Genomic DNA, 13,990 nt, shown 5'->3' on the forward strand with positions numbered 1-13,990 from the left:
GCAGAATGCCCAAGGCTCCTCCTGCCCGATGCAGAGGGTGCTGCTGCCCCAAGACTGGCTGGTGGGCCAGTCCCGACCGCCGTCCTGTCCTGCGGAAGACCCCCGACCCCCACCGCCCAGGCAACCTTACCTGCCCTCCCCCCTTTGGACCTAACAACACTCACCACATCACGTGGCTGCTGCCTTGAGTGAGGAGGGTCTCAGAGGCACCCACTCACCGGAGCCCCGTTGCAGGGACGTCGTCAGAAGCTGTCTGAAGACTCATCACCCACCAGTCACACCTTCCACTTGGGCCACGATCACAAAGAACAAGCCCCAGTGCTGTGTCTTTCCCCCTCACCACACCCCGCTGAGCTGGGGTGTCCTCCTTTCTGAAGGCCCAACCACCCCAACCACCCTACTCCTGGCCACAGGTGAGGTTCCGCAGCCAGTGGTGGGCCTGACTCACTTGGTCCTGATGCAGAGCTCGAGGGGCGGGACGAGGTCGTCCTCTCTGTCCTCAGGGACAATCTGGGTGGTGTCTGCGGAGGCGAGAGGCACAGGCTCAACCCGGGGCCCAGCTCACCCTGAGATCAGCGCTGACAACCCAACTTCAGGGACCCAACTCCGGCGCCTGCCCTCCTCTCCCCCTACTGGACCACCCTCGCTCCTGCCCATCACTTCTCACCTGCACAGCACGGCACCCTCCTCGCTGGCCTCCCGCCTGCAGCCTCCGCCCCACCCTCCTGCCCCCACTGCAGCTACCAGAATAATTCTCTTTAAAAACACACCTGATCCCATCGCTCCACAACCTCCCAGGGCTCCCTATTGCCTGGAGAATGAAACCCAAACTTGTTGGATGGTATTCCAGGCTCTCCAACACCTGCTCTCAACCTCCCCAGCACTCAGCCCAGCTCTGGCTCCCTCCTGCGGGTCGCCTAGCACTCGCCCTCTGACCCCTCGTCCTGACACTGGAGTCTGCATGCTCTCCGACCTCCCTGTGTGGGTGCTAGGGCCCGGGTCCCCGACCGGCCTGGAGGCTCCCCGAGGATGCACGGACGGGTGGGAGGCACGGACGGGTGGGAGGCACGCACCGACGGTCAGGCGGATCTGCTCCTGCTGGTTGGCCAGGCCGTCGTAGTAGAACAGGTCGAAGAGCCGCTCGGCCCTCCAGTCCCGCAGGAGCTCGGGCTGCAGGCTGAAGAGCACGCTGAAGTGGCTCTCGCTGCACACCACCCAGATGGGGAACCGCGGGGTCTTCAGGAAGCAGCCCACCTGGACGAGGGAAGAGGACGGGGGTGCCTGATGCAACCTGCTGCCTCGGGAGAGGGGCCAGGGCATCTTCTGTCCAACCCCAGGCGGCTGGCCTCAGAGGGGCCCGGCTGGGGACCACAATCTGTGTGATGCCGGGTCCCCGCGTGCCGCTCACACACAGCCTCTCCCAGAGCCGCCCCTGCTGCTCAGCCCGCTGCTCGCAGGGCCCCAGCCTCCGTCATGTCCGCCCAGGCATGTCTGCGCTTCACCGCCACATCCAGCCGCACACGGTGCTGCCGGCCGGCTTCCCAACGCTCCTTCACGCCCCGCCTGTCCCGCCCGGACAGGGCCTCCTAAACTGGCCTTCACACCCTGCCCGCCCCACAGCCCAGGGAGCCTCTCACCAGTCCTCAAACTACTCCCGCAGCCAAGCCCTGCCTGGCAAGCCCCTGCCTGAGCACCCACAGCCCGCGGCCGAGGGGGCTGCACACCTCTCCCTCCCTCCAGGGTCCTGCATCCCCCAAGCCACCCAACCAGGGAGCACGGATCACCACTGCAGCTCCCGCCTGGGGACGAGGCACTGGGCACCGTGGCCGCCCTCCTCTAGCTCAGGCCCCACTCCTCTCGGTGACACGTCTGTCCCCGCTGACACCGGGCTGTGTCCCTAGCGCCAGGAGCGGAGGGTGTACTCAGCATAAGCAAATGTTTGAGGAGCGCAGGGCCTCCTGAGCGAGGTGGGTCAGGAACTGGGTAGGACTTCCCCTTGAAGGCAGGTGGGACAGGGAGCCCTGGGGTGGGAGTGGGGGGCGGCCTCTGGGGGAACAGGCAGGGGCTGGGGGCTGGGACTTCCTCCTGGGAGAGTCCCAGAGAGGACTTCATGGTGGAGGGTGTCTGGGAAGCAGATCCGTGCCCCAGGCCCTCAGCCCTGCTGCTGTCCTGCCTGCCCAGGAGAGTCGGATGCCTGGCTGGCTCTGCCCGCCCCCCCCCCCGCCATCCCCCGCCAGCCCTCTCCGCTCTCTCTGTCACCTGTGGCTCCGTGGACGCCCTCTCCCCACCCGGGCCTGGCTTATTTAGCTTGTACGTGCCACGGGCTGGGCGGGCTGAGTCTGGCCTAAATCCCCACCGGCCCCAGGAGATGTTTGCTTGCTCAGGTATTTACAGAGCAGCCTGTGGATTAAGGAAAGAATGGGAATTATTTTTCCAGTGGGGAGAAGGGCATACTTTCTCCGAGGCCGTCACAGAAGAGTGGTCGCAGCCTTCCTCGGCCCCTCGGAGCCGCCGGGATGGGCTCTGGGGGGAGGGGAGGCCTTGAGCAGAGGGCTGGGCTCGGGAGGCCTGGACCAGGTCCCTGGGGAAGGACTGGCTCGTGAACGCTGCTTCCCTTTACAATGTGTTCCTTTTCTCTTTGTCCAAGCGCCCCGCCTCCCCCCTCCCCCGCCCCCCGGCCAGTGGGCCCTCACCACCGTCCCCTGTGACATTATGTGACTGCAGAGCCCACTCCTGGGTGGGATGTGGGGGAATTAGGTATCTAAAGGACGTGGCTGGACGTGCCCAAACCCCGCTGTAGACTTGGCTTCTGTTCCAGGCTCCAAAGCAGCTTTTCTGGTGAGGGCGCCCCTCGAACCGGGAGCCGAGACTGGGGACCAGGGCTCATTCTGCACCATCAGCCGCCCCGAGTTTTCCAGCGGAGGGACAGAGGGCGGCTGGCCATTTGCACAGCGGCCAGAGGATTACGGGCAGAAAAGGCCGCCAGGGAGTTTATAAACGAGGTTTCCCCTTCAGGAGCCTCTTCCAAGTGGGTGACATTTCCCGAAGATGAAATTCACCTCCTTGGGATTCGGGGCAGCTGACCAAGGGCCTGGGGCGAGGAGGGGACGTGCGGGCGCGTTTCCTCAGCACAAGCCGAGGCTTTCTCCCGGTGGGTGACCGTGCACAACTGAGAACTACTTTCTAATGAGGTTCTTTCCTCTTTGGGGGGGCGGTGTGAATGCCCCAAACCCACCTGTGGACTGCAGCTCAGAAGCCCTGATGGAAAAGGACCAACATTTGATTGCGGGGGGGTCAGCCTGTCACTTCCGAGGAGGACATCTGTCCAGCACGGCCTGGACTCTGGTCCCAGGCACCGTGCGAGACAACGGGGATATGGCAGCATGCTGAGCCCGGTCCTACGGCGCTCAGCAGGGGAGCGGGAGGACAGGCAGCAATCAGACAGCCTACCATGCACTTCCGTGCATTTCACGGAACCCGAGCGCCATCAGATTCGCCACCATCGGTCGCATCACTCAGAACACAAGCCATGGTCCAAGGCTGACCCACCACCGACTGCAGTGATGCAAGAGAATCTCTGCGTGCTCAGGTACGGGGAGAGCTTCGTCTCCACAGCAACGGACGGTGGTACTTCACCCAGAAGGAAAGAATTAAGATTCCGTGATGGGAGATGGCAGGTGGCAGGGAGGAGACCCCCGTTTAGAGTGATGACAGGCCTCCTAGGAAGTGGCCTCTAAGCTAGAATGTGAAGCGGGGGAAGGGACAGGTGTCACAGGCCTCCAGGCTGGAAGCTCTGGGCCCACAGAGCGGGGCTGCCTGCTCCGGCTGCCGCAACACGCTCCGCAGACCCGGCGCTTAGCCACAGCATCTACTTCCCCGTCCTGCAGGCTGCAGTCCCAGGTCAAGGTGTCAGCAGGCTGGCTCCTCCCGAGGCCTCTCCCTGGTGTGGGCGGCAGGCATCTCCCTGCGTCTCCACGTGCTCTTCCCTCTGTATGTCTGGGTCCTGATCTCCTCTTCTGAGATAAGGACACCAGTCGGATTGGGTTAGAGCCCACCCTACGGCCTCGCTTTAACAAAATCACCTCTTCAATGGCCTTGTTTCCTAACAGGCACATTCTGAGGCATTGGGGCCAGGACTTCAACACAGGAATGGGAGGGGGGCACAGTTCAGCCCCTGACAGTCTCAGGGGACTGACAGCCACTGTGGGGTGGTCTGACCCCCTCTCTAAGAGGCCTCACTGAAGTACAGCATTAGCAGAGGGTGAGGACAGGGGCCGAGGCCAGCGGCGTGGGCGTGGTCACAGGTGTCCAGCCAGCGATGCTGGGGACGCAGACTGGGGTGAAGGTGGATAGACTTGAGAACAACTGAGGGTAGGAGCCACGTGACCTCCTGGTGGGAAGGACACTCCTGGTTTGAGGAACTGGGAGCCGGGGAAGTGGAGGAGGCTGGAGCCTGCAGATCACTGCCCTGCCCAGCTCAGCCTTAGCCCAGGCGCCTCCGTGAAGGCAGCAGGGAACCCCCCTTCAGGGATGGGGTTAGCACTGAAGTTAAAAGCCCTGTCCCATGCTGTCCTTCCCTGGCCGGTCCATGCCCCCTCACCCCGGCCACCACGCGGAGCTGGCCTTCTACCTGCAGCCTGCACTGCCGTCCACCCTCACCGCCGGCTCTGGGATGGGGGGAGTGAGGTGGATGTCAGACGAGCAAGACCAGGCTGTGGGGTCACAGAGCTGATGGAGGCCCCCCAATCCCAAGGCAGAGGGCAGACATCACCTGCTATAAGGGATAGAACTCCCAGCCTTCGGCCAAGCACACGACAGCCGACGGGGTCTATGTGAATTCAAGGATTCGGATCGTTGAAGGGTCTGCATTCCACCCCCCTTTTCTACTGAGTTTATTCGATGTGACATCTGTACATATAAAAGCCCAGCGACCATAATGGGAGAGCAACCAGAACGACCAGAAAGACCGGTTGCTGTGATGTGCACTGTGGCTGCCAACTGGCCTGATTCGGGCCCCAATGGCCCCCCCCCGCTTCCCCCCCCCCCCCGCAACCTCCCACGGCCCCTCCCCCCAGCTGGCCCCACCCACATCGGGACCCCACCCCGATTGGTGGCGGTGTCAGCCAGCCAACCTCCCGTGTTGCCTCCCCCCCACTGCTTGATCCCGATTGGCCCCCATCGGGGCAGGCCCACCGGACCCCGCATCGGGCCTCTAGTTAGTTAATAAAATTATATACGTTTCTGGTGTACAATTCTCTAATACATCATCTAGATATTGTATTGTGTATTCAACACCCCAAGTCAAGTCTCCTTCCATCACCATTTATGCTCCCCTTTACCCTCTTTCCCTGTGTCTGTAAGTTGGGGTTTTTTGTGTTTTTGCTTAATTCCTTCACCTTTTCACCCAGCCCCACAACCCCCTCCCCTCTGACAGCTGTCAGTCTGTTCTCTGTATCTATGAGTCTGTTTCTATTTCATTTGTTAGTTTATTTCGTTCATTAGATTCCGCGTGTAAGTGAAACCCTATGCTATTGTCTTTCTCTGGCTGGCTTATTTTCACTCAACATAATGCTCTCCAGGTCCATTCATGCTGTCACAAAAGGTGAGATTTCCTTCTTTTTTATGGCTGAGTAGTATTCCATGGCATAAATGTACCAGATTTTCTGCCCACCCATCTGATGGGCACTTGGCCTGCTCCCAAATCTTGGTTATTGTGAATAACGCTGCAATGGACATAGGGGTGCATATTTTCTTTCAAACCAGTGCTTCGGGTTTCTTTGGACACATTCCCGGAGTGGACTGGCTGGGTCGTAAGGCAGTTCCGAGGGCCTGGATTTCCTCAACCAGCAGCTTATTCCAAGGGGAGGAAGCCCCTGACGTCCTCATCCATGCCCCTCAGCAGACCAAAGCGAAATAGTTTACTTTCGACCAACGCCCTCAGCACAAGACTGAAACCAGGGCTCCCGGAAAGTAAGCCAGAGGATTCCGTAAGTGCGGCCAAGGTTCCCCTCTCGGCCCGTGGAATTCGAGCTGCACGCTTCCGGAGCCCACCCAGGGCGTGACGCTCGGGGCCCTGGTGTTTCTCACGGGCCACGTGGCCACATTCCTGGGCTCCGCTCAGACACCAGAACATTCTGGAAATAGCCACCACCAGTCTTCCCTGTGCAGGTCTGTGGACCCCCCAGTCTGCTCCTGACCGTGGGGTGGGGGTTCCCAGGGAGACCGCGTGGCCCATAGCAATGGGCAGCACACCAGTGTCTCCCATAAGACACGGTGAAGTGCTAGCCCCCGGACATCAGCACCCGCCCTTGTTTGGAGGTAGGGCCGTTGCAGATATGGCATGGAGGTGAGGTGCTGGAGCAGCGTGGGCCTGTAACCCCACGTGACTGACACCCTTACAGGAGGAGGCACAGGGAGAAGATGGCCACGTGGCGGCGGGCAGAGACTGGGCGGAGGCAGCACTCAGCCGAGGAGCGCCCCGGCGGCTGGAAAGCAAAGAGCCAGCAGAGACAGGGAAGGACTCTCCCTGTGGGTTTCAGAGGGAGCAGGACCTTGGCCACACCTTGACTTTGGACTTCGGCTATGAGAGTCCAGAACTGTGAGTCAAGGCATTTCTACTGTTTTAAGCCACCAGTTCAGAGTGCTGGGTTGCAGCAGCCCCAGGACACTAACACAAGGCCTGTAACCTCAGGTCCCCTGTCCCCTCCCCCCCTCTCATACATACACACACACACACACACACACACACACACACACACAGGACAGTGGCAGCCACTCTGACCCACAATCACCCTATACACCCCTAGCGGCCCCTTTCGCACAACCTTTCCCAGAACACGGACCGGCAGGCTCTGGGTGTGAACCTAGTGCCCAGTACCCGATGGCACAAAGCCGCACTTCTTCCCAAACCCTCTGTGAGGGCGATGGCACCCCAGTTCCCACAGTTCTCCCCACCCTCCCCGCTGGTGGCAGGGAGCGGGGCTCCTGGTACCTGGCACGCGTTGTAGTGCTCAAAGAGGGACAGGAAGCCCACGTCGCTGCGGGCAGCAATGCCTTTGAGGAGCGTGATGTTCCCGTTCCCAGAGTCCAGCTCCAGCACGTCGTTGAAAACATTGGACACGGCTTTCCCGGTCAGGAGCAGATTGACAAGTTCCTGTTGATGAGAGAAGGGAGATTGGCAACAAGGCAAAGGGTGGAGAAGGAAGGAAAGCAAGGAGGGAGAGAGGCCGGAGTCAGGGCGTTGAGTTCGGGGATCCCACAAGCCCCGGGGAAAGCTGCCGACTCTTCCGGAGAAGGAGGCCGCTCGAGGCCTCAGCAGCCTCTACTCCGAGGGCATTGGTCAGCACCAGCCGTGCACAAGGCCGGGGGCGGGGCGCTGCTGGAGGGAAGAATGGCTCCTGACCTTGGGCTTGGGGTCCACCCTGGGGTTCCAGGTGTGTGCCTGCACAACACAGCATGTGACTGAGCCGGGGAACTGTGTGCCAGGGCCAGGCAGGCACCGGGCCACATGATGCTCAGGGCGACTGTGGAGAAGTGACATTTGGGTGGGTCTTGAAGGAGGGTAATTTTTAAAATAACCTCTTTTATGTTGAAATAATTTTAGACTCAAAAGCAGTTATAAGAATAGTACAGAGAATTCCTGTGTACCCTTCACCCAACTTCCCTCAATGATAACATCTTACATAACAGGAGCTCATTGCATTTACGTAACCGGGCACATGAGCAACGCCAGGAAGCGGACGGGGCCCTACCGGTAACCCAGTCCCAGGCCTCATGGATCTCCCCGGGACGGTGGGCTCTGCAGGCGGGGAGGAGAGCCGAGGGCAGCGGCAGCAGGTGGGCCCTGGCTCTGTCTCTGCCCCTGTCGGCTGCATGGGATCAGGGTTCAGTGGCTGCATGACTAGTGCCCACACCCGACAGGCCAACAAGCCTGCCGACCCCAGAACCAGGAGACGGTGCCTCGGGGTGACTGGAAGGGCCCTTCCTTACGCAGAATGTCTAGGGGTCCAACTTCCTGTTAGGAATGGGGAAACTGAGGCTCCCAGATGGGAAAGGATTTGCCCACGCCACACAGCCGGTCAGCGACAGAGCTGGACTCCACCCACATGTCTGGCTCCCTGTCCAGGGTCCCTTCCCTCTCCACTTACTTGCTACCCTCAGGTACCACCTGGCCGGCCGAAGGTTCGAGAGGAAGGCAACTGCTAAGTGCCTGCTGACCAATGAGTCACTCGAGTCCAGACCCAGCGCCTGGCGGGCAGGACCCTCCGTCTAGCCCACCGCCTGCCAGGGCTGGCGCCGTGCGGTGCGTGGGAACGGCCGCGCAGCCCTTCCCCTGGAGGGCAGAGTTCACCGCGTTTTCCCCTGAAGTGTGGGAGCGGCCGGGGCCATAATGAACCCTCTGTCAGCACCGAGACCCCTGCTCCAGTGCCAGTAAAGGAGGCCGCTGATGGCCGCCAAGGGAGGCATCGGGCCTCGCCGCGTCCTCGCAGAGGAAACGAGAGGAACTAGGAGGAAATGGCAGCTCTGAGAGACTGCCCCTCAGGGGCAGCGGCTGCTCGGAAGGCCTGCCTTTGCCAGGCCGGTTCCACTTTTCCCATCAGGTTTTAAGGGGGAAAGGCTCCTGCTCCCCATCTGGGGGGTGTCTCAGGCCTTCCTCGCAGGGACCCTCTTTGAAACTGGGGTGGAGGGGCCACAGGCTGCCCCTGCCCCTGGACCCACGATCACACAGCGGCAAAGCACAGTGGCCCTCAGGCCCTCGTTACTCAGTGTGGTCTGCGGACCAGCGGCATCGCCTCACCGCGGAGCCCCTTAGGATTCAGAAGCTCGGGCCCCAGCCCAGGCCCCTGAAGCTGAGCCTGCTCCTCCACGTGACCCTGGAGTGCTCAGGTGTGCATCCAACTTTAAAGCGCACTGGTCCAGCGCAAGCACCTCGTTCCCCCAATGAGCACCATGAATCTTAGGAGGTGAACATCCCCCAGCTCATCCCACCAACAAGGACCCTGAGTCTCGGGGGGTGACCATCTCCCAGCTCATCCCACCAACAAGAACCCTGAGTCTTAGGGGGTGAGCATCACCCAGCTCATCCCACCAACGAGGATCCTGAGTCTCAGGGGTAACCATCACCCAGCTCATCCCACCAACGAGGACCCTGAATCTCAGGGGTAAACATATCCCAGCTCATCCCACCAACAAGGACCCTGAGTCTCGGGGGGTGACCATCTCCCAGCTCATCCCACCAACGAGGACCCTGAGTCTTGGGGGTGACCATCTCCCAGCTCATCCCACCAACGAGGACCCTGAGTCTTAGGGGGTGACCATCTCCCAGCTCATCCCACCAACGAGGATCCTGAGTCTTAGGGGGTGACCATCACCCAGCTCATCCCACCAACGAGGACCCTGAGTTACATCCTCAGAGAAAGGCACAGGCAGGCAGAGGTGGCCTGTGGCTCCCTGTCCTGGTGCTCACTGACAGGCTCTTGACCAGATCCTTTCCTTGGTGGTACCATGACTGGGAGGAGCTAGACAGACAGCTATGCTCATGTCCCCTCCCCCAGGAGGCCCCGTAAGGGCCCACAGTGAACATGCAGAGGGAGGATGTTGTAAAGAAAGTGCTGTGCCCTCCCACACTGGCCCGGGCCCCGTCCGTGCCACCAGCTCCTGCTGGCAGAGGCAGGCACGTGGCAGTTGCTGGCCGAGGGCTGGCAGGACCCAGGAAGAAGAGAAGAGGGAGGGAGAAGCAGCAGTGCCCCAGCCCCTCCCGCGCCCACTGACCTGTGTGCAGTAGTTGTGCGCTCCAATCAGGTGGTTGGTGGGGACGTCGAAGTCCTGGCGGACGCTGGAAGACACGAGAAAGGTGGTGTTAGCATGTTCTGCCTGACTCGGGCTGTTGGGCAAGCCTCGCTGGTGGCCGGGGCTCCCTCGGGCTCCAGGCTGAGGCCCAGAATTCAGGGGTCTGGGCTGTGGCTCTCTGCTCCGTACCTCCCTTGGGGCTGGAGCCCAGGTCTCCTCGAGTCCCCAAACTCTAAGCAACAGCTTGCCTCTGGCCTCTCCAGGCCCCCTGCCAATGCAGCAGGAAGGGCCCTGGGCTTGCAGTCCAACACCCTGCATTCACACCCCAGCTGTCACTAAGGGGGCTCCGGGCATCCTCTGCCATCTCCGAGCCTCCGTCTGTCAGTCTGTTAAGTGGGGGGATGGTCTGAAGTAGTAGCTGCCACCACCTGGGCACAGCCCGGGTCCTGGGCCCAGCACACACCTGCTCCTACACCCTGAGAGAGAGCAGAGGCTCAGAGAAGGACTGCCTCAGACCCAAAGGGGCTTGACTCCTCTCACCCACCCAGTCCCCCTGGGAGACGGGCACTGTAGCTGAGGAAAGCCGGGGACGGGTGAACAGAGAAGGAGCCACCACCGATCAAACACACTCGGAGGACAGCAGTGCCAGCCCCAGCCCCGGGGAAGTGAGAATTTCTCTTTTATAGATGTCGGAGGGGCGACACCAGGGAGGCGATGTGCGGCTGGGGTCCTGGCCCCTCTGCTGCCGCCCACCCAGCGTGCGCCCGCCCGGCCTGGCCTGCCTCCTTCACCCTCAGCCACAGAGCGCAGAGGAGGCCCAGAGGCAGGAAGGCTCAGCAATCCTGTTTGTTTTTCCTTTCAGTGGCAGCGAAGAGAAACCTGGTCTCAATTTTGTGCTTTAAACCTAAGATCAGTCCACAAACACAAAACCCACGCCCTGGACCCTGGGCCCTGACCCTTCCCGGGGAGCGGGAAACCTGAGCTCCGTGACCTCTGCAGGAGACGCGCTCTCTGGTTCTTAATAACCGTGGCCAAACAGGCAGGCTGTGGTCCACATGGCAGACGCTGGGCTCGGAACTAGGAGTCCTGGCTGAGAGGCACGGAGGCCAGAGGCCTGGGGAAGGCCCTGGAGGCTGGCCCACCAGCAACGCCGGAGGGCCTGGGAAGGAGCCGGCCGGGGGGACGGTGGCCGAGGGCCGCACTCGCTGGGGTGAGCTCGGGCAGGAGGACTGATGGGAACGTTCTCCGTGGTGTACACAGGCACCTTGTGAAGAGAGGAAAGTAACCTCGGAGGAGCCGGGTGGACCGATAAGCATCGCTGGCCCCGCGCCACCAGCCGCGTTCAGAAGCAGCCGATCTCTGCAACCTCCCGGCCTCGTGTTCGCCCAGCGGGACTGAGAGCCTGCGTCAGCCGCGCGCGGAGGGACAGGCAGAAAGGACAATGGGAGGAAGCGGTAATTGCATCCTTAGGTGCAAACACGATGGGAAATTCAGAAGTGGGCTCAGATCTTAAAAGGGAGGAACATCTGTAGTTCACATTAGGGCGCTCGCAGGACGCCAAGGAGCAGCTTATGGCTTAAGAGATTTACAACTTTGGCAAATGTAGCTGCCCAGACCTCCCTCCGGGGGAATTCCCTGGAGGGCTGAGTGTAAGGAGTCCTTGAGAGAAGGCGGCTCCCTCGGCAGGCCCGCACCGGGCCCCAGCTCGGGCCCCAGCCTGCTGTGGGGCCAAACCTCTCCTCGTCGGGCTCCCCTTTTGAGGGGCTTGCACATGACGAGAGGTGTCTCCAGGATTCATAGCTTGAGACGCTAGCCCCCAGGACCTTAGAATGTGACTGTATTTGGATTAAGTTAAGCGAGCCCGTTAGGCTGGGCCCTAATCCAGGCTGACCGGACAGACAGAGGGACCCCAGGGATGCGTGCACTGACGAGAGACCATGCGAGGACACGGGAGAAGGTGGCCGTCCTCAGAGGAAACCAGCTCTGCCCACGCCTTGATCTCGGACCTGCAGCGTCCAGAGCTGAGACCATGAACGTCAGCTGTGTGAGCCGCCGGTCTGGGGAGCTTTGTTATGGCAACCTGTGAAACGAATACAAGGACCCCGGCAGCGTCTCAGACTCAGAGCCCTTTCTTCACATGAAATCTACGTGCAGGAGTCCCACGCAGAAAACACCAGCACAGCTGCCCCGGCGACGGCGGTGCGGAGGCCCGGCCGGCTTCCTCCCTCTGGTGAACCCCGGGTCTCCACGGCCCTGGGAGCAGGGGCTGCATCACTGGAGCAGTTGCCTGAGCTCTGAGCTTCCTACGCTCCCTGGGCTTCTGAGCAACAAGCTGGGACAGGCCTTCCTGGGACTGACGACTATTCCAGCCTAATGGGAAGGCTGTCCGTCGGGGGGCTGGGCGACGCTGGGCCCTAGGAGAATTCTGCATGGACACCAGGCTGGTGACAGGAGCCAGGGGTGCCAGGAGCAGGAGCAGAGCGAGGGGAGCCCGAGTGGACTCGCCCAGGTACGGAAACTTACGAGGAGGGGCGTGGCCCTGGCTACCCTGCCCTCGCCCTCCGCAGATTCTGGAGCAAAGGGCCAGCACACGGCCCGGTCTAGTGCAATGGCCTGGCCTCGGGGTGTCCAGTTCACCCACTGACCGAGGAGGGGAACAGGAGCTCTGCCCAGGTGCCAGCAAGGACGGCTTCTCCCATAGCAGGTCCCACCGACACGGCTGACCAAGCAGCAGCACAAAGGGTGGCGGCTGCAGAGCCTCCAGGGCGAACATTCACGATGGAAAACGTTGCCCAGAGAAAGGACAAAACGGGCCTGTGATGGAGGCCAGCCCAGCCCCAGCGCCAGGAGCCAGGCCCAGTGCTCGGCTGCCTCTCGACTCCACCCTCCGGCCCAGGTCTCAGGGCAGAGGCTCCGCCACTGAGCGGCTCAGGTCGCCTGAGCCCTGAATCTGCGGTCTCACCCTTCCTTCCCAGTACTCTGTCCCCTCTAAAGCCTGGGGGGGGGGGGGGGGAAGGACCACCAACTGTGTTACTGGTGGGAAAACTGAGGCCCGGAAAGGAGAAGGGACTTGGGTCTTGTTGTCACAGAGCCAGTGGGTCAGGACCGTGTCCCCAGTGCCAACATCACAGTGTCTCCCGTGTCCTGTAACACGTGACAGTCAGGCCGGCCAGGAGCCCTGAAACCCTCACCCTAAAGCCAACCCACATGCGCCTGAACGTCTGAATGAAGGAACAAATGAATGAAGGAATGAATCTGAGCAATTCATTTGAACAATGACTCTGTCCAAGTGGCCTAGAGACCTGGCTGCAGCCTACAGTCATAGCCATTCACCAAAAAGCAAAGCCCGCAAGGCTGCCTCCTTCACCCTTGGACTAGCAGTGGCCAGTCAGCCTTGGACTAGCTGAGTGGCCTCAGGCAAGTCCCCGCCTCTCAGCCGTGTCCTCATTGGTAGCCAGGGGACTGGAGCAGGGGTCTCCGGGGGCCTCCTGGGATATGAGCGAGTGTGCCTGGTCCATGACTCTGATATTTAAAACGCCTTCCCTAAAATAGGCGGTAATTAACCAGGAGAACCTGACCACCACCTCCCCTCCACCTGAACTCTGGGGCACCAGGCCCCGGAGGCACCCCCACATCCCTCAGGGCCAGCTCCTGCCTGTCCTCCCAACAGATCCCCCCCCCCCAGAGACTGCACTGCCCATTGCACTCCCCACCCCACAACAACCTCCGGAGACAGCTCCCCTTCGCGTGGCAGCACTTCTGCGGCTTTTGAGGACATCGGCAGTGCCCACGGCAGCTGTGGAACCGCTAGGAGAGCCTGGGCGTGGGAGTCAGGGAGCCCTGGATTCAAATCCAGCTGCTCACCACTTGTCCCCTCTCCAAGCCTCAGTTTCCCCACTTGCAATATGGGTCCGATGGTGCCTCCTTCTAGTACAAGTTGCTGTGAGAACTGAGGGAGATGAACTGCATAAAGCATTTGGCATATGGTAACTATCACTTCCTTTTTCCTACAATAACAGCAATAATAACAACAACCAAAAAACAATGAGAGGTCACGATTCCTGCAACCTCAACCTTTCGTATCACGGCCAAGCCCCAGCGTAAACAGAGGCCTCCGCGGCCGCAGCGGAGCCCTGAACATCGGAGAAGGGACCAGGTGGAGCGGATACGACAGTTTTCCCAGAAAGCTGAGGAAGTGGGC

The 13,990-nt window shown here is 61.1% G+C and overlaps 1 protein-coding gene across 2 annotated transcripts in view; it reads right to left on the bottom strand.

Moving 5' to 3' along the window:
* Positions 1-13,990, bottom strand: part of MINDY4 (MINDY lysine 48 deubiquitinase 4) — a 93,585-nt gene that overhangs the window by 9,276 nt on the left and 70,319 nt on the right. Inside the window, exons 14-17 of one of the 2 annotated variants that reach the window (XM_079786152.1) lie at positions 9,772-9,835; positions 6,992-7,153; positions 1,074-1,254; positions 449-521 (exon numbers count right to left, since the gene is read on the bottom strand). In XM_079786152.1, the coding sequence (XP_079642278.1) occupies positions 449-521; positions 1,074-1,254; positions 6,992-7,153; positions 9,772-9,835 (480 nt within the window). The remainder of the gene's footprint in view (positions 1-448; positions 522-1,073; positions 1,255-6,991; positions 7,154-9,771; positions 9,836-13,990) is intronic. The other variant, XM_079786151.1, reaches the window with a different exon arrangement.

This window comes from Cnephaeus nilssonii (assembly GCF_951640355.1).
Source record: "Cnephaeus nilssonii genome assembly, chromosome: 12".
NCBI classification, from domain to species: Eukaryota; Metazoa; Chordata; class Mammalia; order Chiroptera; family Vespertilionidae; genus Cnephaeus; species Cnephaeus nilssonii.